The sequence below is a fragment of the Salvelinus alpinus genome, chromosome 37, assembly GCF_045679555.1.
Source record: "Salvelinus alpinus chromosome 37, SLU_Salpinus.1, whole genome shotgun sequence".
NCBI lineage: Eukaryota > Metazoa > Chordata > Actinopteri > Salmoniformes > Salmonidae > Salvelinus > Salvelinus alpinus.
This window is the reverse complement of record NC_092122.1, coordinates 4977203-5001657: the sequence shown is the minus strand read 5'-3', so window position 1 is coordinate 5001657 and position 24455 is coordinate 4977203. Positions and strand designations below refer to the sequence as shown.

Sequence of the window (24455 nt, the reverse complement as noted above, 5' to 3'; positions counted from 1 at the left end):
TCTCTAGGTTTCTTCCTAGGTTTTGGCCTTTCTAGGGAGTTTTTCCGAGCCACCGTGCTTCTACACCTGCATTGCTTGCTGTTTGGGGTTTTAGGCTGGGTTTCTGTACGGCACTTTGAGATATCAGCTGATGTAAGAAGGGCTATATAAATACATTTGATTTGATTTGATCAATCAAGCGGAAAGACACACAGCATTTGGAGAAACTGGGCGATCAGATCAACTATCAAGAGCTCTTGACCCAAAGGTCAGCCCACGGTTGGGACATTTTTAGCAGGCTGGTAAAGGCCAACAGATCATGCATAGCCGGCTCTCTTGACTTCCCTTGTCAGAGCTCATAGGTAGGCTTGTCCAAGCATACAATAATAATCCAGTGTCACCAGGTCAACCACCATGGGCAGACTGCTATTAGAACAATACTAAAGCGCAGGCTGAAGTATAGTATAGGGAGAGACTGAAGAGATGGTTTGCGGCAACACCTCGTTCACATTCCTCCATGTGAAATCCATCATTAGTGAGTGATTGCTCATCCCACGGCAGCTTTTCACAGCAACGTGCGTTTGATCCTATAATTATCCTCCCGGTGAAATGATTGCATCTGGAGTTTCCAAACTGACAACTCTATTTGGACAGAAATAATCCCCATGTATCGGGGCTGCTGATACCTGAAAATAATCTACCCGCTCAAGCGGGAAAGACAAGCGTGTCTCACATGCCTTCTCTAAGACAACGTATGCGCGGTGCACGATGCTACTGGTGCCGAGCTGCCGGTAATTTGGCCATCCTGGTTTGGCTTCTTGAAGCGTGCCGTTTTATCATTGTACGGGTTTGGCTGTTGCTGCAATTTAGTAAAGGATGTAGATGGGGGTAGAGCTACAAGGGTGACAGGCTGCAGATGCAGAGAGGGATCCTGATTACCCAACCTGCCCAAAAAAAAGCCTGAGACGCTTTACTGCATCGGATACCATGGATAGCACAGATCACCGCTAATACTCACCTCAATACCCATCTACTCTATGTGAAGGTAGTTATCCTAACTAACTAATAGACTCCATGTACCAGCTACAAAAACAGATAAAGTCTAACACTAACGAGCATGTCTATGCTCCAATTTGAGTATATAGGCACACAATTCTACAGTATGCCTTGTGTATCATTCTGATAAATGGTTTTATTGAGGTTTCCAGTGGGAATCGCATCATCTACAACAGGAGCTCCTGTCTTGGTCTATTCATAGCAATAGCAATTTGAACGCCACATTCTCACACTTACTAGGGTGTTAAATTAAAAGCAGCCGATTTTGAAATAAATTGAGAAATTCTGTCTGTGGAAGAGAACCCCAAAAAAATACAAATGCGAAAGCAACTGCTGCTGAAGAAGAGAGAAAATGTATAGAAATTGCCCCTGAGTACAGTCTAAACAACGTGCGGCCTTCGTTTATCAGTGGTCCTCGTGTTAATACATCATTGTAAGAGGAGCGTGAAGGACAGACTTTGATGGGATTACTACAGTTCGGCTATAATGGCACATTATTTTTGTTCAATTAAAATTCAGGAAGACGACGATTCATCAAGAGAAAGGGAGAGGCGACTGTAGTGAGAGAGATAATGAAGCAAGGGCGACGTACTTATTATTAGGCCAATAATAAATAACAGAACTGAAATGGCACTCGTAAATAGAGCCACAGTCAGCAGGCCCATTAGCATTGCCAGGCCGACATGACAAGGCAATGATGCTGGGTAAATACATGCTGTTTATTCATTTGGACCCGTTTTGGATTTAAATAGTGCTTAGCCTAGCCGGGCGAGGTAGAGATGATGAACAACTTCCCGGCGTATAAAATGATAAAGGGCAAATAACATGCACGATAAAAAACATTTTACGTCACTCATTTGGTAGAGAGAGAGAGAGAGGGGATGAAATAGCACTGGGCTTGACACATTAGCTGTAGCAGGCAGCAAAGCTGATTTTCAGCTTCACTGGTAAATCAGAAGGGACTACAAAGAACGATGCTGCCAGCTTTGCATGGTCCATTTATGTATTTATGTATTTATCTATTTACATTACCGTGGGAAGCTTTGGTGGGTAGTGCAGTGCATCATGCTGGTGGGAATCCCCCTACTAATAACACTAAGATGTGAAGAAGGCACAGTGATGCTGAAACGTTAGTGGTTTACCCAATAAATTACTGGGAGCTTGTATATAGTGTGCAACTCCATTTAAATAGCCTACTGTAATTACAGTTGAAGTCGGAAGTTTACATACACCTTAGCCAAGTACATTTAAACTCATTCCTGACATTTAATCCGAGTAAAATGTCCCTGTTTTAGGTCAGTTAGGATCACCACTTTATTTTAAGAATGTGAAATGTCAGAATAATAGTAGAGAGAATTATTTACTTCAGCTTTTATTTCTTTCATCACATTCCCAGTGGGTCAGAAGTTTACATACACTCAATTAGTATTTGGTAGCATTGCCTTTAAGTTGTTTAACATGGGTCAAACGTTTTGAGTAGCCTTTCACAAGCTTCCCACAATAAGTTGGGTGAATTTTGGCCCATTCCTCCTGACAGAGCTTGTGTAACTGAGTCAGGTTTGTAGGCCTCCTTGCTCACACACTTTTTCAGTTCTGCCCAAACATTTTCTATAGGATTGAGGTCAGGGCTTTGTGATGGCCACTCCAATACCTTGACTTTGTTGTGTCCTTAAGCCATTTTGCCACAACTTTGGAAGTATGCTTGGGGTCATTGTCCATTTGGAAGACCCATTTACGACCAAGCTTTAACTTCCTGGCGGATGTCTTAAGATGTTGCTTCAATATATACACATATTTTTCCTCCCTCATGATGCCATCTATTCTGTGAAGTGCACCAGACCCTCCTGCAGCAAAGCACCCCCACAACTTGATGCTGCCACCCCTGTGCTTCACGGTTGGGATGATGTTCTTCGGCTTGCAAGCATCCCCCTTTTTCCTCCAAACATAACGATGGTCATTATGGTCAAACAGTTCTATTTTTTTTTCATCAGACCAGAGAAAATTTCTCCAAAAAGTCCGATCTTTGTCCCCATGTGTTGTTGCAAACCATAGTCTGGCTTTTTTATGTCAGTTTTGGAGCAGCGGCTTCTTCCTCGCTGAGCGGCCTTTCAGGTTATGTCAATATAGGACTTGTTTCACTGTGGATATAGATACTTTTGTACCTGTTTCCTCCAGCATCTTCACAAGGTCCTTTGCTGTTGTTCTGGGATTGATTTGGACTTTTCGCACCAAAGTACATTTATCTCTAGGAGACAGAACGCGTCTCCTTCCTGAGCGGTATGACGGCTGTGTGATCCCATGGTGTTTATACTTGCGTACTATTGTTTGTATAGATGAACGTGGTACCTTCAGGCGTTTGGAAATTGCTCACAAGGATGAACCAGACTTGTGGAGATCTACAATTATTTTCTGAGGTCTTGGCGGATTTCTTTTGATTTTCCCATGATGTCAAGCAAAGAGGCACTGAGAATGAAGGTAGGCCTTGAAATACATCCACAGGTACACCTCCAATTGACTCAGATGATGTCAATTAGCCTATCAGAAGCTTCTAAAGCCATGACATCATTTTGGGAATTTTCCAAGCTGTGTAAAGGCACAGTCAACTTAGTGTATGTAAACTTTTGACCCACTGGAATTGTGATATAGTGAATTATAAGTGAAATAATCTGTCTGTAAACAATTGTTGGAACAATTACTTGTGTCATGCACAAAGTAGATGTCCTAACTGACTCACCAAAACTATAGTTTGTTAACAAGAAACTGGTGGAGTGGTTGAAAAACGAGTTTTAATGACTCCAACCTAAGTGTATGTAAACTTCCAACTTCAACTGTAGCTTTGAGACACACACACACACACACACACACACACACACACACACACACACACACACACACACACACACACACACACACACACACACACACACACACACACACACACACACACACACACACACACACACACACACACACACACACACACACACACACACACACACACACACACACACACACACACAGAGAGAGAGACAGTCCATAACGAATACACAGTCTATAAAGAAGGACCAAGATTGAATCGTACTACACCGGCTCTGACGCTCGTCGGATGTGGCAGGGCTTGCAAACTATTAGAGACTACGAAGGGAAGCACAGCCGAGAGCTGCCCAGTGACACGAGCCTACCAGACGAGCTAAATTACTTCTATGCATGCTTTGAGGCAAGTAACACTGAAACATGCATGAGAGCATCAGCTGTTCCGGAGGACTGCGATCACTCTTTCCACAGCCGATGTGAGTAAGACATTTAAACAGGTCAACATTCACAAGACAGACAGATTACCAGGACGTGTACTCCGAGCATGCGCTGACCAACTGGCAAGTGTCTTCACTGACATTTTGAACCTGTCCCTGACTAAATCTGTAATACCAACATGTTTCAAGCAGACCACCATACTCCCTGTGCCCAAGAACACTAAGGTAACTCACGTCTGTAGGCATGAAGTGCTTTGAAAGGCTGGTCATGGCTCATATCAACACCATTATCCCAGAAACCCTAGACCCACTCCCATTTGCATACCGCCCCAACAGATCCGCAGATGATGCAATCTCTACTGCCCTTTCCCACGTGGACAAAAATAACAGATGTGTGATAATATTATTCATTGACTACAGCTCAGACTCCAAAACCATCAAAACCAAGTTTGGCGATGATACAACAGTGTTAGGCCTGATCACCGACAACGATGAGACAGCCTATACGAAGTAGGTCAGAGACCTGGCCGTTTGGTGCCAGGACAACAACCTCTCCCTCAGCGTGATCAAGACAAAGGAGATGATTGTGGACTACAGGAAAAGGAGGACCGAGCAGACCCCCATTCTCATCGACAGGCTGTAGTGGAGCAGGTTGAGAGCTTCAAGTTCCTTGGTGTATACATCACCAACAAACTATCATGGTCCAAACAAACTAAGACAGCTGTGAAGAGGGCACGACAAAGCCTATTCCCCCTCAGCAGACTGAAAAGATTTGGCATGGGTCCTCAGATCCGGCATGTGTCCTCAGTTTCTACAGCTGCACCATCGAAAGGATCCTGACTGGTTGCATCACTGCCTGGTATGGCAACTGCTCGGCCTCCGGCCACAAGGCACTACAGAGGGTAGTGTGTACGGCCCAGTACATCACTGGGGCCAAGCTTCCTGCCATTCAGGATGTCTATACCAGGCAGTGTCAGAGGAAGGCCCTAAAAATTGTCAAAGACTCCAGCCACCCTAGTCATAGACTGTTGTCTCTGCTACCGCACGGCAAGCGGTACCGGAGCGCCAAGTCTAGGTCCAAAAGGCTTCCTAACAGCTTCTACCCCCAAGCCATAAGACTCCTGAACAGCCAATCAAATGGCTACCCAGACTATTTGCATCCCCCTCCTCTTTTACGCTGCTGCTATTCTGTTTATTATCTATGCATAGTCACTTTAACTCTACCTACATATTACCCCAATTACCTCGACTAACCGGTGCCCCCGCACATTGACTCTGTATATAGCCTCGCTATTGTTATTTTCCTGCTGCTCTTAAATTATTTGTTACATTTATTTGTTACTTAAACATTTACTTTTCTTAAAACAGCATGGTTGGTTAAGGGCTTGTAAGTAAGGAATTCACTGCAAGGTCTACTAGACCTGTTGTAATCGGTGCATGTGACAAATCCTATTTGAACACACACCCACATGTAACAGTTCTGCTTTCTTCCCTCTCTCCAGTCTTGGCTTGAACTAGGGAACCTCTGAACACATCGACAGCAGTTACCCTCGACGCACCGTTACCTATTGCTCCAACAAAGCCACGGCTCTACTTCATGATCTCAGAATGAGTGACATCGACGACTGAAATGCTACTAGCGCGCACCGCTAACTAGCTAGCCATTTCACACCAGTTACACACACACAGCCAGTCTATAACAGCTTTGGTCATCGTTTTGACAGTTCATTGCAAAAATTATATATTTTGTTTTTTTAGTAGTACATCTACCTCTTTTTGCCCATAGCAATTCAACTCTAGCATTGAAATCATGATGTAGAGCCACCTAGAGAATGTCATCGCAAGGGAGAGATTCAGTATGAAATCCATTAACTTATTTGGCAATGGTCTTGGTATGTGGAGTGCGTCAATATATTTCGCTAAATGCTTCCTTGACTATACTAGCGGATGGTAGCCTAGTGGTAGAGCGTTCGTCCAGTAACTGAATGGTCGCTGGTTGAAATCCCTGAGCAGACTAGGGGGAAAATCTATCCATCTGCCTGTGAGCAAGGCACTTAACCCTAATTTTATTCATTTAACCTTTATTTAACCAGGAAGGGCTCATTGAGATTTAAAATCTCTTTTTCAAGAGCGTCCTGTCCAAGATAGGCAGCACCAAGTCATTACAAAAATTACAGACAAACAACATGAACAACTACAAGTAATCTAGTAAAAACCATTGAATTCACACAGTATAACAAAATCAAAAACAGCAAATTACAAACATTGACAGGTCAGGGAATCAGTCTCAAGGTCATTCATCAGTGATTTAAAAATACCAATTGGGACAAATTCTTCCAGCTTAAAAGTATTTTGTAAGATGTTCCATGACGATTGCGCATGGAAATGTCCAAATTCAGTTCGGACATTTGGAACAGTTAGCAGGATTAAAGTCCAGCGAAGGAAGAGAGTACCCACAACATTTTTGAACAATATAAATGCCCAAAGAAAAAGGTAGTAAACCCAAAATGACTTTGTAAATAAAAGTATACCAGTGACTGAGCAGGCCAGCCAACCCTGGTATACAAAGTGCAGTGGTGCGTAAGGGTTTTGCAGTTTAAAATAAATCTCAAAGTGCCATGGTAAAGGGTGTCAATTGATCTCAAACACTGAGCGGAAGCATTCATATATAAAATATTCCCATAGTCTAGTAAAGGCATAAATGTAGCTGATACTAGCCTCCTTCTGGCTTCAACAGAAAAACAGTTCTTATTCCTAAAATAAAATCCCAATTTCAGCCTAATTTCTTTTGTAAATTGTTGAATATGGAATTTAAAAGAGAGGCTGTCATCAATTAAAATTCCAAGATATTTATATGAGGTTACAATCTCAATCTCATTGCCCTGACAGGTGACAACCCTAATTGCTCCTGTAAGTCTGCTAAATGACTAAAATGTAAAAATGTTTATTACCTCAAAACTAATACGTAGCTTAAAGATGTGTGTATTTTTGCAATATAGATGGTGTAGATATATACATATATATTGATACAAAAATACACTTTAACAATAGGCCTATATCTAAAAATACATACAGCCTTATGGTATTATATACACTACCGTTCAAAAGTTTGGGGTCACCTAGAAACGTCCTTGTTTTTGAAAGAAAAGCACAATGTTCCATTAAAATAACATCAAATTGATCAGAAATACAGTGTAGACATTGCTAATATTGTAAATGACTATAGTAGCTGGAAACGGCTGATTGTTTATGGAATATCTACAAAGGCGTACAGAGGCTCATTATCAGCAACAATCACTCCTGTGTTCCAATGGCACGTTGTGTTAGCTAATCCAAGTTTAGCATTTTAAAAGGCTAATTGATCATTAGAAAACCCTTTTGCAAGTATGTTAGCACAGCTGAAAACAGTTTTTCTGATTAAAGAAGCAATAAAACTGGCCTTCTTTAGACTAGCTGAGTATCTAGAGCATCCGCAGTTGTGGGTTCGATTACAGTCTCAAAATGGCCAGAAACAAAGAACTTTCTTCTGAAACTCGTCAGTCTATTCTTGTTCTGAGAAATGATGGCTATTCCATGCGTGAAATTGCCAAGAAACTGAAGATCTCGTACAACGCTGTGTACTACTCCCTTCGCAGAACAGTGCAAACTGGCTATAACCAAAATAGAAAGAGGAGTGGGAGGCCCCGGTGCACAACTATGCAAGAGGACAAGTACATTAGAGTGTCTAGTTTGAGAAACAGACGCCTCAAAAGTCCTCAACTGGCAGCTTCATTAAATAGTACCCGCAAAACACCAGTCTCAACGTTTACAGTGAAGAGGCGACTCCGGGGGTGCTGGCCTTCTAGGCAGAGTTCCTTTGTCCAGTGTCTGTGTTCTCTTGCCCATCTTTATTTTTTATTTTTATTGGCCAGTCTGACATATGGCTTTTTCTTTGCAAGTCAATACCCCATAATGACAAAGCGAAAACATGTTTTTAGACATGTTTGCAAATGTATAAAAAACTAAAAAACTAAAAAAACGTATTTAGATAAGTATTCATACCCTTTGCTATGAGACTCGAAATATAGCTCAGGTGCATCCTGTTTCCATTGATCATCCTTGAGATGTATCTCCAACAAATACTTCCGGCGCCGACAGAGATGGCCGCCTCGCTTCGAGTTCCTAGGAAACTATGCAGTATTTTGTTTTTTTATGTGTTATTTCTTACATTGTTACCCCAGGTAATCTTAGGTTTTATTACATACAGTCGGGAGGAACTATTGGATATAAGAGCAACGTCAACTCACCAACATTACGACCAGGAATACGACTTTCCCGAAGCGGATCCTCTGTTTGGCCTAACCCCCAGGACAATGGATCGGATCCCAGCCGGCGACCCAAAACAACGACGCCGTAGAAGGGACAGACAGAGCGGTCTTCTGGTCAGGCTCCGTAGACGGGCACATCGCTCACCGCTCCCGAGCATACTACTCGCCAATGTCCAGTCTCTTGACAACAAGGTAGACGAAATCCGAGCAAGGGTAGCATTCCAGAGAGACATCCGAGACTGTAACGTTCTGTGTTTCACGGAAACATGGCTCACTCCAGACACGCTATCTGAGTCGGTACAGCCACCTGGTTTCTTCACGCATCGCACCGACAGAAACAAGCATCTCTCTGGTAAGAAGAAGGGCGGGGGTGTATGCCTTATGATTAACGAGACGTGGTGTGATCATAACAACATACAGGAACTCAAGTCCTTTTGTTCACCTGACCTAGAATTGCTCACAATCAAATGCCGACCGCATTATCTACCAAGAGAATTCTCTTCGATCATAATCACAGTCGTGTATATTCCCCCCCAAGCAGACACATCGACAGCCCTGAAAGAACTTCAATTGGACTATATGTAAACTGGAAACCACATATCCTGAGGCTGCATTTAATGTAGCTGGGGATTTTAACAAGGCTAATATGAAAACAAGGCTTCTCAAATTCTATCAGCATATCGATTGTGCAACCAGGGCTGGCAAAACCCTAGACCACTGTTATTCTAACTTCCGCGGCGCATATAAGGCCCTCCCTCGCCTTCCCTTCGGAAAAGCTGACCATGACTCCATTTTGTTGCACCTAGCCTATAGACAGAATCTAAAACAGGAAGCACCTGCACTCAGGTCTGTTTAACGCTGGTCTGACCAATCGGATTCCACGCTTCAAGATTGCCTCGATCACGTGGACTGGGATATGTTCCGCATTGCGGCGAACAACAACATTGACGAATACGCTGATTCGGTGTGCGAGTTTATTAACAACTGCATCGGTGATGTTGTACCCACAGCGTCTATTAAAACCTCTCCGGGAAATGTGGGACGCGCCAAATTCAAATAAATTACGATAAAAATGAAACTTTCATGAAATCACACATGCAATACACAAAAGGAAAGCTACACTTGTTGTGAATCCAGCCAACATGTCAGATTTCAAAAAGGCTTTACGGCTAAAGCAAACGATGCTTTAGCCGTAAATTATCTGAAAACAGCACCCCAGTAAACAAACACAGACAATCCTATTTCAACCCTCCAGGCGCGACACAAAACGCAGAAATAAAGATATAATTCATGCCTTACTTTTGACGAGCTTCTTCTGTTGGCACTCCAATATGTCCCATAAACATCACAAATGGTCCTTTTGTTCGATTAATTCCGTCGATATATATCCAAAATGTGTTTGATCCAGAAAAACACAGGTTCCAACTTGCGCAACGTGACTACAAAATATCTCATACGTTACCTGTAAGCTTTGTCCAAACATTTCAAACTACTTTTGTAATACAACTTTAGGTATTTTTTAACGTAAATAATCGATCATATTTAAGATGGGATGATCTGTGTTCAATACCAGAGGAAAACAAAGTGTAGCTAGCTTTCAGGTCACGCGCCTCTAACAAAGAGTACACTTCCCTCGAGCCTCATTCTGAACAGTGCTACTTCTTCATTTCTCAAAGGAAAAACCTCAACTAATTTCTAAAGACTGTTGACATCCAGTGGAAGCGATAGGAACTGCAAGAAGGTCCCTTAGAAATCTGGATTCCCAATGAAAACATTTTGAAAAGAGAGTGACCTCAAAAAATTTAAATCTGAATGGTTTGTCCTCGGGGTTTCGCCTGCCAAATAAGTTCTGTTATACTCACAGACATGATTCAAACAGTTTTAGAAACTCCAGAGTGTTTTCCATCCAAATCTACTAATACTATGCATATCTTAGCTTCTGGGCCTGAGTAGCAGACAGTTTACTTTGGACACGCTTTTCATCCGGAAGTGAAAATACTTCACCTACCCCAGAGAAGTTAAAACATTCCCCAACCAGAAACCGTGGCTTGATGGCAGCATTTGCGCAAAACTGAATGTGCGAACCACTGCTTTTAATCAGGGCAAGGTGACCAGAAACATGACCGAATACAAACAGTGTAGCTATTCCCTCCGCAAGGCAATCAAATAAGCTAAGCGTCAGTAGAGAGACAAAGTGGAGTCGCAATTCAATTCAACGGCTCAGACACGAGAGGTATGTGGCAGGGTCTACAGTCAATCACGGACTACAAAAGAAAAACCAGCCCCGTCGAGGATCACGATGCCTTGCTCCCAGACAGACTAAACAACTTTTTTGCTCACTTTGAGGACAATACAGTGCCACTGACACGGCCCGCTACCAAAACCTGTGGGCTCTCCTTCACTGTAGCCAACGTGAGTAAAACATTTAAACGTGTTAACTCTCGCAAGGCTGCAGGCCCAGACGGCATCCCCGGCCACGTGCGCAGACCAGCTGGCTGGTGTGTTTACAGACATATTCAATCAATCCTTATCCCAGTCTGCTGTCCCCACATGCTTCAAGAGGGCCACCATTGTTCCTGTTCCCAAGAAAGCTAAGGTAACTGAGTTAAATGACTACCGCCCTGTAGCACTCACTTCCGTCATCATGAAGTGCTTTGAGAGACTAGTCAAGGATCAAGAGGAATACCTATGTAAGAATGCTGTTAATCGATTATAGCTCAGCATTTAACACCATAGTACCCTCCAAACTCGTCATTAAGCTCGAGACCCTGGGTCTCGACCCCGCCCTGTGCAACTGGGTCCTGAACTTCCTGACGGGCCGCCCCCAGGTGGTGAGGGTAGGTAACAACATCTCCACCCCGCTGATCTTCAACACTGGGTCACCACAAGGGTGCGTTCTGAGCCCTCTCCTGTACTCCCTGTTCACCCACGACTGCGTGGCCATGCACGCCTCTGTGTTGTTATGTGTTAATAACATTTAGACTACGTTACCCAGCAGGCTAGGCGGGAGGCAGATGTTTGAAGAATGCCTTGCATGGCTAAACATGGAGTTTTCTAGCTGAAGTATATGTTCATTAAAAGTAGTTAAACCTACACCCCGGTTTATCATTATATAAGGAACAAACATAACAGCCTCTACCTCAATCATCAAGTTTGCAGACGACACTGCAGTGGTAGGCTTGATTACCAACAATAACGAGACGGCCTACAGGGAGGAGGTGAGGGCCCTCGGAGTGTGGTGTCAGGAAAATAACCTCACACTCAATGTCAACAAAACAAAGGAGATGATCGTGGACTTCAGGAAACAGCAGAGGGAGCAGCCCCCTATCTACATTGACGGGACAGTAGTGGAGAGGGTGGAGAGTTTTAAGTTCCTCGGCGTACACATCACGGACAAAATGAAATGGTCCACCCACACAGACAGCGTTGTGAAGAAGGCGCAGCAGCGCCTCTTCAACCTCAGGAGGCTGAAGAAATTCGGCTTGTGACCAAAAACACTCACAAACTTTTACAGATGCACAATCGAGAGCGTCCTGTCGGGCTGTATCACCACCTGGTACGGCAGCTGCTCTTCCCATAACCAGAAGGCTCTCCAGAGGGTAGTGAGGTCTGCACAACGGGTGCAAATTACCTGCCCTCCAGGACACCTACACCACCCATGTCACAGGAAGGCCAAAAAGATCATCAAGGACAACAACCACCCGAGCCACTGCCTATTCACCCCGCTGTCATCCAGAAGGCGAGGTCAGTACAGGTGCATCAAAGTGGGGACCGAGAGACTGAAAAACAGCTTCTATCTCAAGGTCATCAGACTGTTAAACAGCCATCACTAACATTGAGTGGCTGCTGCCAACATACTGACTCAACTCCAGCCACTTTAATAATGGAAAAATTGATGTAATCAATTTATCACTAGCCACTTTATATAATGTTTACTTACCCTACATTACTCATCTCATATGTATATACTGTACGCTATACCATCTAGAAGCACAAGCATTTCGCTACACTTGCATTAACACCTGCTAACTATGTGTATGTGACAAATACATTTGATTTAATTTGATTTTGACTTGATTGGAGTCCACCTGTAGTAAAATCAATGGATTGTACATTTTTTAGAAAGGCACACACCTGTCTATATAAGATACCACAGTGCATGTCAGAGCAAAAACCGAGCCATGAGGTGGAAGAATTTGTCCGTAGAGCTCCGAGACAGGATTGTGTTGAGGCACAGATCTGGGGAATGGTACCAAAACTTTTCTGCAGCATTGAAGGTCCCCAATGAACAAAATGGTACCGTTTCCCAGATCTGTGCCTCAACACAATCCTGTCTCGGAGCTCTACGGACAATGCCTTCCACCTCATGGCTTAATTTTTGCTCTGACATGCACTGTCAACTGTGGGACCTTTTATAGACAGGTGTGTGCCTTTCCAAATCATATCCAATCAATTGAATTTACCACAGGTGGACTCCAATCAAGTTGTAGAAACATCAAGGGTTATCAATGGAAACAGGATGCACCTGAGCTCAATTTCGAATCTCATGTCTTTGGATTTAAAACAATCTATACTGAAACTTTCAGACGAAGTTTGTGAGTCAATTAAACATGTTCAATTGTTTTCATTAGCTTATTTTCTCACCGTTGAAGTTTTCCATGAGTTTAAGACAAGGTTTTAGCAATCTTGGAATTTCCAAGAAGAAATCCCCAAACTTTCGAATTTCTTAACTATTTTCTTAGGAAGAAACATAGGAAGAAACTTAAGAACATTTTCACGAACATTATTTCATAAGTTTCTTCTTAAGAATAAAGTTAAAGATGCACAATGCAGAAATCGCTCTGCCATTTCCTGATTGCTAAAATTCTAATAGTTCACTTAATTTCAGTTTGTGACAAAACAAGCGAGTAGAGTGTAGAGAATCATTGTACCATCTAAACCGTGTAAAACATATTTTCCTTAACCAAAAATACAGTATTTTCAGCTGGTGTACAAACCCGAAAGTAAAAGACGCAAAAACAAAACATAAGAACGGGAAGCATAGAAAAAACACACATAGAACAGATCTACCGCGTCTTAGACTTGCTTTCAATGACAGATCTATAACTCACATTTCTATGGGAATTTGGTCGGGTCGGCCAAAAAGAAGAAATGTCTTCTTAAGGTTTTGTGAATCCGGGCCCTGGTCTTTACTTGTTGCGGGGTCAGGCTGTAATGGTGTTATGGACACCTGAATGGGGCTGAGAGCTGCTGTGTTGTGGGATAAAGCAAGAGGGCATATCACCGTAGCCTTTGACTCTAGACTCTCTGTGACAAGTCCAAATCACTGGGGATAAGCTCTCGACTGTTGTACAAGGGACAAAAGTTGTTTCTTCATGCAAGGGCTGCAATATTGTTCATGTGAGAGAGAAAGCTCGAGGTCCCCGTCTCTGTCTGTGTGCGACTTTGGTTTTTATTTCCCAGGGCATTCAGGGTCACTAATAAGGACGTGTTTATGCAGAATGTGGCAGAGTTTGTCTTTTTTCTCTCTTTCTCCACCCTCTTGCCTATTCGCTCTGTTTTCAATTATTTACAGTTCTTGAAAAATAGAAAAATAAGTAGTCAAGCTTTTGGACATTCCTGCTGTCACGCTGCAGCACTTTCCTCTGAAACATCATGCATATTTAAAGTTAATAAAGCATATTCCTTACCTTTTATCCAGGCTTTTTAATGTGAGATATAGAGAAAGGAACATCAGAGAAGCATGCAGATAGATCTCTGTGTGTCCCTGGATTCATCAATGCAGTAACAGCCACTCTGGTCCCACGGAAGAGCTGCAGCCATCATCACCACAGTAATCATTACTGTAAAAAAGGCAAACAACCACAAATAATTGTATCAATAATTTGACAACCCTCAGAACTGGTGCATACCTACAGGTAACTGCCCAAATAAAGGAAACACTTGAGAAAACGATGGATACAAAGTATATGGAAAACAGGTGCTTCCAGACAGGACGTGCATCACTTGCCGTCGGCGCCACAAACTTACAATGACACTTCAATACACACACACAAAACACAAATACACATGCATATTGACACCGCACACACACATACACTTTCACACTCTCCACATATGCTGCTACTACTCTGTTAATTATCAATCCTGATTGCCTAGTCACTTTTACCCCTACCTACATATAACATAGTAACTCAACTACCTAGTACCCCTGGACATTGACTCGGTATCGGGACTCCTTGTATAGCCTCGTTATTGTTATTTTGTGTTAGTATCTCACATTTTTATTTTCAAATGTTTTCACTTCTTAACTCTGCATTGTTGGGAAAGGGCTCGTAGTATTACATCTACTTCGGTTGTATTCAGCGCATATGAGAAATACATTTTTATTTGATTTGTAGTTCCTTAAGCAATTAACATCCCATCATGCTTAGGATCATGTATAAAAATGCCCAGTTGCCCCAAATTTTGGCTACCATGGCTAGAAGAGATCTCAGTGACTTTGAAAGAGGGGTCTCATATGAGCATGCGGGGTTAAAGGGTCTGTGTGTCTGTGTGTGTGTGCGTGCGTGCGTGCGTGCGTGCGTGCGTGCGTGCGTGCGTGAGTGCGTGTGTTTGTGTGTGTGTCTGTGTGTGTGTCTCAGTCACCAGATCTCAACCCAATTGAACACATGGGAGATTCTTGAAGAATGGTGTAGAAGAATGGTGTCGCATCCCTCCAATATAGTTCCAAACACTTGTCAAATCTATGCCAATGCGCATTGAAGCTGTTCTGGCAGCTCATGGGGGGCCAAATGCCCTAATAAAGGAAGAATCCAACCAAAACCACTCCTTCCTTTAATTTACAGTTCTAAAAAAACACTAATATGTGAGAATAATATTTTTTGTGAACAAATGTTTAATTTTGGCTTTATAATAAGGTTGGTAGCAACATGGGAAATTGTTGTGGAAATCTGTTGCAGCCAAGTCGACTACAAAATCCACAATGCAATGCTCTCTCTATGGCCTGGCTAGCAAACATAGCTACACACAATAATAGCAAAGACAATATCAGAATGTAATGTAGCTAGTTACAGTGTATTCGAAAAATATTCAGACCCCTTGACTTTTTCGACATTTCTTCAAGTTACAGCCTTATTCTAAAATGGATTAAAATGTTTTCCCCTCATCAATCTACACACAATACCCCATAATGACAAAAAATTCTAAACAGGTTTTTAGAAATGTTAGCAAATGTATAAAAAAAAGTATAAAAAAATATCACATTTACATTAGTATTCAGACTCAGTACTTTGTTGAAGCACCTTTGGCAGCGATTACAGCCTTGAGTCTTCTTGGATATGACGCTACAAGCTTGGCACACCTGTATTCGGGGAGTTTCTCCCATTCTTCTCTGCAGATCCTCTCAAGCTCTGTTAGGTTGGATGGGAGCGTCGCTGCGCAGCTATTTTCAGTCTCTTAAGAGAGGTTCGATCGGGTTTCTCATGGTCTGAGAGTCCTTTAGGTGCCTTTTGGCAAACTCAAAGCGGGCTGTCATGTGCCTTTTACTGAGGCGTGGCTTTCGTATGGCCACTCTACCATAAAGGCCTGATTGGTGTCCTGCAGAGATGGCAAACCAGCAAGAAGAGTGCCAACCTGACAATAAACAATTACACACACAGACATGGGGGGGAACAGAGGGTTAAATACACAACAAGTAATGAGGGAAATGTAAACCAGGTGTGTGAGAAAACAAGACAAAACAAATGGAAAATGAAAGGTGGATCGGCGATGGCTAGAAGACCGGTGACGTCGACCGCCGAACGCTGCCCGAACAAGGAGATGAACCGACTTCGGCGGAATTCGTGACAGTTTTCACCATCTAAAAATTGTATTCCTATTAACTTCCAATGTAGTGAGAGAGATTTTATCTTAGTGCTACGTCATACGGGACGGATTTCTGCCTGCTTGAACGCCAATAACTCAGATACACATGAAATCATGGGAATCGATAGAACATCACTCAGACATGCACAAAAACAATATAACATTCAAAATGGGTGACCCTTTCCTTTATTAAGGAACTTCATGTTGGTGGTTCCTTTATTTTGGCAGTTACCTGCAGTTCTCTACAGATAGCCGCACAGTTTATCATTCAGTTCTTTGAGAATCTCTGAGACTGCATGCTGTGAATATAAGAAATTCAGATTGTATGGAAAGTCAAGTTGCGCTCGAGTCTGGTTGCCATAGACCAAGGGAGACCAAAGATATTAGGTGAGAGAGAGACATAATCATATACAGTATGGCCCCAGCAGGACAATGGGGATATCACAGACGAAAAACAACAGACAGTGTCCTATCAACAGACATTCAACAAATTGACATGTTTATCACTTTCTTTTGTACCCATTCCTTCTTATTGTCTGATGGCTGCGTGTGTTCTCATTGGTTGTGCATCATCTAGTGTGTGTGTGTGCTATAGTGTGTATCCGTGTGTGTCTCTAACTGTGTGTTCTCATCTGCTATGTATTGTCTCCTACCTGACAGTAAGGCCCTAATGAGGGGACAGCCTGGCTCGCCTAATTTTGTTTTGACAGGGTATTGTGTGTGTGTGTGTGTGTGTGTGTGTGTGTGTGTGTGTGTGTGTGTGTGTGTGTGTGTGTGTGTGTGTGTGTGTGTGTGTGTGTGTGTGTGTGTGTGTGTGTGTGTGTGTGTGTGTGTGTGTGTGTGTGTGTGTGTGTGTGTGTGTGTGTGTGTGTATCCATGTGTGTGTGTAAGTGCGCTGGTCAAACAGGGCCATCTCCACTGTAAACAAAAGGCTAGTGGTGGATTTGGTGGGATGGTCATAAATCACTAGGCTAGCTGCTGGATTCTGACAGGCTTGTACAGCTTTATCTGCGGCACAGCTCTCGCCCGCCTGTCTAGTGTTTATGCATATCCGCTGGATAGCTGGATATCCCACCTCTCAAACAGGAGGCTAGCTGCCGCATCTCTTCTCAAGGCCTCGGCAAGCTCAACTACTGTAGCACCTACTGTAGGAGAGATGCATTTCTTCATCGATTCTGCTGGGGCAGGAAAAAAAAGAAATATATCTCTCATCATTTATTTATGGACCCTTTGATGTGTGATTTTTAAAAAGGGTTCATATGTATAGGGTTAATCTCTCAGGTGATTTTAACATTTCATAAAGGACTGACCAAAAAAGAAAAACATGAAGTTGTAGAGGAGGGAGTTCTTCAGAAGTGTGTCGCGGAAGCTTCCATAACAGCACATAAAATAAAATAACATAAAATAAAAACTTTCATGGGAACTTATTCGCTTTTCAGGGTAGACCCACGCTACTACTTTACATTCACCTGTAGTTGTGTTGGTGTGTGTTTTCCTTACCAATCCAATGCTTGAAGCAATTACTTATGACTGTCAATGTCAATTCCTGACTACAATGTTAAGACAAAAGCTCAGAGGGTTAGGATACAGCCAGACCTAGACCCATATCTCTCTGCATTTCTTCCCTCCATCTCAGCTCTCATGTGTGTGTGCACATATATACACATCTTCATGGACGTGTGTGTGTGTGTGTGTGTGTGTGTGTGTGTGTGTGTGTGTGTGTGTGTGTGTGTGTGTGTGTGTGTGTGTGTGAGGGGTGCTGGTGGTGGAGTAGCCAGCCAGCTAGCCAGGAGCAAGACCAGGGGAGCCAGTGAGAGGCATGAGTGGAGAGGGTCTCCATGTAGTCCCAGGCAGCTCCAAGCAGCTCCACAGCACCCAGCATATTCATAAATCAGGCCTTTCAGCAGCTGTCAGAGGCTCCATAATGAGGGTCATTATTCAAGGCAGGGTGTCAAAGCTACTATCAGAGGGACCGTCCCTGGAAATCACACTCACTCTGCTCCTTGTTAAATAAACAGTGCAGTATACAAAATGGCAAACAAGCCGAGGGTCAATCTGATACAGTGCAAGGGCACACTAGGCCTCCAGAGTAATTTACCCCCAGGGAATACCCCATGGCTGGGGAGATGGATTGTATAAGGCCCTCAAAAAAGATTAATGGAAATCAAAGACAAAAAGGAACAGAGGGAGAGAAGCAGAGAGAGAGAAACAGGGAAAGCGACAGACTGATAAAAATAAAGAGCGTTGTTGAAGATAGAACTAAGGGGGCTTTGGACTGATGGAATTATTGCACATTACAATAATAACTTATGAACAAAAATGTATACAATTCCATAAATAACAACCTGCCTACTTACAGTAAGAGATGAGAGAAATCTACATGAGATTAACTTTTTTTCTGGGATATTTCATTCAAAACCAGAATGAAATCCAATATTGTCAGATACTGTCTGTAGGCCTACAATACTGAGAAATGACAAAGTGACACCAAACTTTGGCCCTAACCTCAAACACTAGCTGATGTAACGATGTAATAATATCACTGTCTGAATATACCTTATCAAACATTCAGCTTTTTATTGCTTAGCTAATATCTGACAGCGACCTCACAAGCTGTTTTATTCATTCTGGGTGGCGGTACAGTAGTACGGTGTGTAAAGAGAGAGCAGGTGTTAGACAGAAGACAGATAGATCACTACCATGGACATGGTACAGTAGTACGGTGTGTAAAGAGAGAGCAGGTGTTAGACAGAAGACAGATAGATCACTACCATGGACATGGTACAGTAGTACGGTGTGTAAAGAGAGAGCAGGTGTTAGACAGAAGACAGATAGATCACTACCATGGGCATGGTACAGTAGTACGGTGTGTAAAGAGAGAGCAGGTGTTAGACAGAAGACAGATAGATCACTACCATGGACATGGTACAGTAGTACGGTGTGTAAAGAGAGAGCAGGTGTTAGACAGAAGACAGATAGATCACTACCATGGACATGGTACAGTAGTACGGTGTGTAAAGAGAGAGCAGGTGTTAGACAGAAGACAGATAGATCACTACCATGGGCATGGTACAGTAGTACGGTGTGTAAAGAGAGAGCAGGTGTTAGACAGAAGACAGATAGATCACTACCATGGGCATGGTACAGTAGTACGGTGTGTAAAGAGAGAGCAGGTGTTAGACAGAAGACAGATAGATCACTACCATGGGCATGGTACAGTAGTACGGTGTGTAAAGAGAGAGCAGGTGTTAGACAGAAGACAGATAGATCACTACCATGGGCATGGTACAGTAGTACGGTGTGTAAAGAGAGAGCAGGTGTTAGACAGAAGACAGATAGATCACTACCATGGGCATGGTACAGTAGTACGGTGTGTAAAGAGAGAGCAGGTGTTAGACAGAAAGCAGACAGATAGATCACTACCATGGACATGGTACAGTAGTACGGTGTGTAAAGAGAGAGCAGGTGTTAGACAGAAAGAAGACAGATAGATCACTACCATGGGCATGGTACAGTAGTACGGTGTGTAGAGAGAGAGCAGGTGTTAGACAGAAAGAAGACAGATAGATCACTACCATGGACATGGTACAGTAGTACGGTGTGTAAAGAGAGAGCAGGTGTTAGACAGAAGGAAGACAGATAAATCACTACCATGGGCATGGGGCAGTAGATGTGGGGGGAAACTGGGCATGGGGCAGTAGATGTGGGGGGAAACTGGGCATGGGGCAGTAGATGTGGGGGGAAACTGGGCATGGGGCAGTAGATGTGGGGGGACACTGGGCATGGGGCAGTAGATGTGGGGGGACACTGGGCATGGGGCAGTAGATGGTGGGGGGACACTGGGCATGGGGCAGTAGATGTGGGGGGAAACTGGGCATGGGGCAGTAGATGTGGGGGGAAACTGGGCATGGGGCAGTAGATGTGGGGTGACACTGGGCATGGGGCAGTAGATGTGGGGGGAAACTGGGCATGGGGCAGTAGATGTGGGGGGACACTGGGCATGGGGCAGTAGATGTGGGGGGAAACTGGGCATGGGGCAGTAGATGTGGGGTGACACTGGGCATGGGGCAGTAGATGTGGGGGGAAACTGGGCATGGGGCAGTAGATGTGGGGGGACACTGGGCATGGGGCAGTAGATGTGGGGGGACACTGGGCATGGGGCAGTAGATGGTGGGGGGACACTGGGCATGGGGCAGTAGATGTGGGGGGAAACTGGGCATGGGGCAGTAGATGTGGGGGGAAACTGGGCATGGGGCAGAAGATGTGGGGTGACACTGGGCATGGGGCAGTAGATGTGGGGGGAAACTGGGCATGGGGCAGTAGATGTGGGGGGACACTGGGCATGGGGCAGTAGATGTGGGGGGGACACGGGGCATGGGGCAGTAGATATGGGGGGACACTGGGCATGGGGCAGTAGATATGGGGGGACACTGGGCATGGGGCAGTAGATGGTGGGGGGACACTGGGCATGGGGCAGTAGATGTGGGGGGACACTGGGCATGGGGCAGTAGATGTGGGGTGACACTGGGCATGGGGCAGTAGATGTGGGGTGACACTGGGCATGGGGCAGTAGATGTGGGGGGACACTGGGCATGGGGCAGTAGATGTGTGGGGACACTGGGCATGGGGCAGTAGATGTGGGGGGACACTGGGCATGGGGCAGTAGATGTGGGGGGACACTGGGCATGGGGCAGTAGATCTGGGGGGACACTGGGGTTGGGGCAGTAGATGTGGGGGGACACTGGGCTTGGGGCAGTAGATGTGGGGGGACACTGGGCATGGGGCAGTAGATGTGGGGGGACACTGGGCATGGGGCAGTAGATGTGGGGGGACACTGGACATGGGGCAGTATATGTGGGGGGACACTGGGCATGGGGAAGTAGATATGGGGGGACACTGGGCATGGGGCAGTAGATATGGGGGGACACTGGGCATGGGGCAGTAGATGTGGGGGGACACTGGGCATGGGGCAGTAGATGTGGGGGGACACTGGGCATGGGGCAGTAGATGTGGGGCGACACTGGGCTTTAGCCATAGGTCCTTTGAAAAATAACAGAACGTAAAACTTGAAATGTCTCTAATATATATAATAATGATATAAGTTCCAACAATTTCCAACTGGCTGTACAATGGATAGTTTTGGACTCCTTAGTGTTCAGTACATTTCACTTTCACTGTAAATACCGTATATAGGCTATTGCACGTTCAAATGCATTTGATTGTGTATTATTATGTTTTCATGTACTCTGCCTTTTTAAACACATAACCAAATTAATTTCCTCCTGGTTGGATAATAAAGTTGATCTAATCTAATCTTAATATGTATGCCATATCTTTAGTATGTGTATCTGATCGCAGAGGGAAATGTACCCCCCAACCTTGATTTTTCTAGGGGCGCAATCTTACCAACTGAGACACAGGACCCAACCCACAGATCAGTGAAAACAGAGTACTAACTACCATATTAAGAGATTACCATCTGCAAATTCAATCGAGTACAGGCTTAACTGAATGAACAATAAAGACCGAATGCAATATGATACTGTTATCAAATGGTTTGGGGAATGGCCCCGTCTCCGAGGGAAGATCCTCAGAGCCAGATGACGTGATGACAGGTAGCTCTATGTGGGGCCGCTGGTATCGAAACGCCGCGCTGGTTGGAAAGGAGTTCCACGGGCCTTAAAGTTATTATAGCTGGTGGTGGTGAGGATCTGGATGGTTGTCGAAAACTCGTGCTGAAAAACTGCGAGTGAGAGAACGAGGTTAAGTTGACATACAAATACATCCCAACATTTACCTCCATTTGTTGAGAGAGGAAGGTGATATTTACAAGAATGAGCCCATAAGTTAAACAGCAAGCGAGAGGAATGTGCATTATTGTCCGTGCTTGTAGGCTATAAGGTAAATAGGTGAATGAAATTCCACACATGGCTAGTAGGAAAGAAGACACAAGGCACTATGAAGATGATGCCACGTTTGTATTCATTCCCACTATGCCCGTAGAATAAGAAACAAAGGTGAATTATGTTATGATGCTTGATTAAGTTAAACGAGCATTAAGGCCAATTTTACTGATTGAACTTTGGCTAACTACATTACATATCTTTGTCTCATCTCTCTCTCTGACCAGACATGTCCAAATACCTGCTTCAAGCTGTCCCAGTTCAACTAAGTACTTTCACTTGAACATGCAAGTCCATGTGGTACAGAAAGGGGGAAATGGTTTTGGGGCTATAGGCCTAGTACAGGACACATGAGAGAAATACAATATACACTACGGATCAAAAGTTTCAGAACACCTACTCATTCAAGGGTTTTTCTTTATTTTTTTTCTTTATTTTTACAATTTTCTACATTTTAAAGTAATAGTGAAGACATCAAAACTATGAAATAGCACATATGCAAAGAAGTAAAAACACATATGCAAATAAGCAACGACAAACGACAGTCCATCATTACTTTAAGACATGAAGGTCAGCCAATATGAAACATTTCAAGAACTTTGAAAGTTTCTTCAAGTGCAGTCGCAAAAACCATCAAGGGCTATGATGAAACTGGCTCTCATGAGGACCACCACAGGAATGGAAGACCCAGTTATCTCTGCTACAGAGGAGGAGTTCATTAGAATTACCAGAGTCAGAAATTTGAGCGCAAATAATTGCTTCGCAGTGTTCAAGTAGCAGACACATCTCAACATCGACTGTTCAGAGGAGACTGTGTGAATCAAGTGTCGTGTTTTTGGCTATGCCGGATTAAGTGGTATGACATGCTGTTCTATAAAATAATTTCTCTGTAATTAATATTACCTGATTGAGCTAATCATGTAAATGTCATTAACTAGAAAGTCGGGGCACCACAAAATAATATTTATAGAGCAGTTATCTTCCGAATAAACTCTTAAAGATCTAGTAATATTTTACATCAATAGCAGTCAATATTAATCGTCAACTTATTACATCTGAAAGATGTAAATTCTTGGTTATCTCCACGAACCCTGGCTAACGAGTTGAATCAGCAATACAAAATTGGGTTTAATTATTTATTTACTAAATACCTAACTAATCACACAGAATTACACATACACAGAATGAATCATACCTTGATTACAAATTATGTCATAAAGGAAAACGTCCCTAGCGGACGGAAGAGATATGACAGCTGGTTACACAAAGAAAAGGGGGTTGGGTTTGAGTGAAAGAGCGGGAAGACTGAAGAACAAAGGGAGAAGCGATGTCTCTATCGGGCAGTAGGCAGCTACTCTATCGTAAATACAGAATCTTATGCATTCTAAATTACCGCCCATTTGGAAAAGGAAAATGCAATAAATATTTACTCTGAGCTGTGCTTCAATAGGTTGGTGGTAGATGGAAGGCCGTGTTGCCCAACAGAGTCCTTTGTCCTTTGAAGAGTGTCTCTGGTGGTTAATGGGAAACGTTGCAGTGTCGTCGTTGTGTGGTAGACGGGATACTCTGTCCGTCCTTTCTTAGCCCACGTTTACAGCAGCCGCTGCTAACTGAACGGCTAGGAGGTATCACTTCTGTAGCGAATAAGAGTTCAAAGTTCATACCATTCGCAACCAAAGCTCACGCTGAGGTTGGCTTCGTTCTGTAGTTATTATCTGAAGCCTTCTGACATCGGACCGTCGTCCTAATGTACCCGGAACAGGAGGTTACATTTTTGTCAAGGGCTCATATAGTGGAGGGAGAGAATGGTGTGTTTCATAGTTAACAACCCATGTCTATTCACAGGGGCGGGCCACTGATTGAGCAGAGCTCTAATCTTATGAAAACCCAATTCTCTCATTTGGAAGCTAATCTTTTCACAAATAGTTTCATTTAAATTGCATTTAAATTGCACAACAATTCCATGTGAATCTGATAACTATAATGTGTAGACTTTCCCAGATACAGTTTATGTCGTCCTGTCATCAGTCATAATGTCTCAGATGACAACCGAACTGACATCATATTCATTAAGTACCAACGCATATTTTCAA

The 24455-nt window shown here is 43.6% G+C and overlaps 1 protein-coding gene across 1 annotated transcript in view; it reads right to left on the bottom strand.

Moving 5' to 3' along the window:
- Window positions 1-21494, bottom strand: part of LOC139565689 (uncharacterized) — a 48684-nt gene extending 27190 nt beyond the window's left edge. The window contains exon 1 of the mRNA XM_071386186.1: window positions 20111-21494. Coding sequence (XP_071242287.1) covers window positions 20111-21494 — 1384 coding nt within the window. The remainder of the gene's footprint in view (window positions 1-20110) is intronic.
- Between the last annotated feature and the right edge of the window lie 2961 nt (window positions 21495-24455).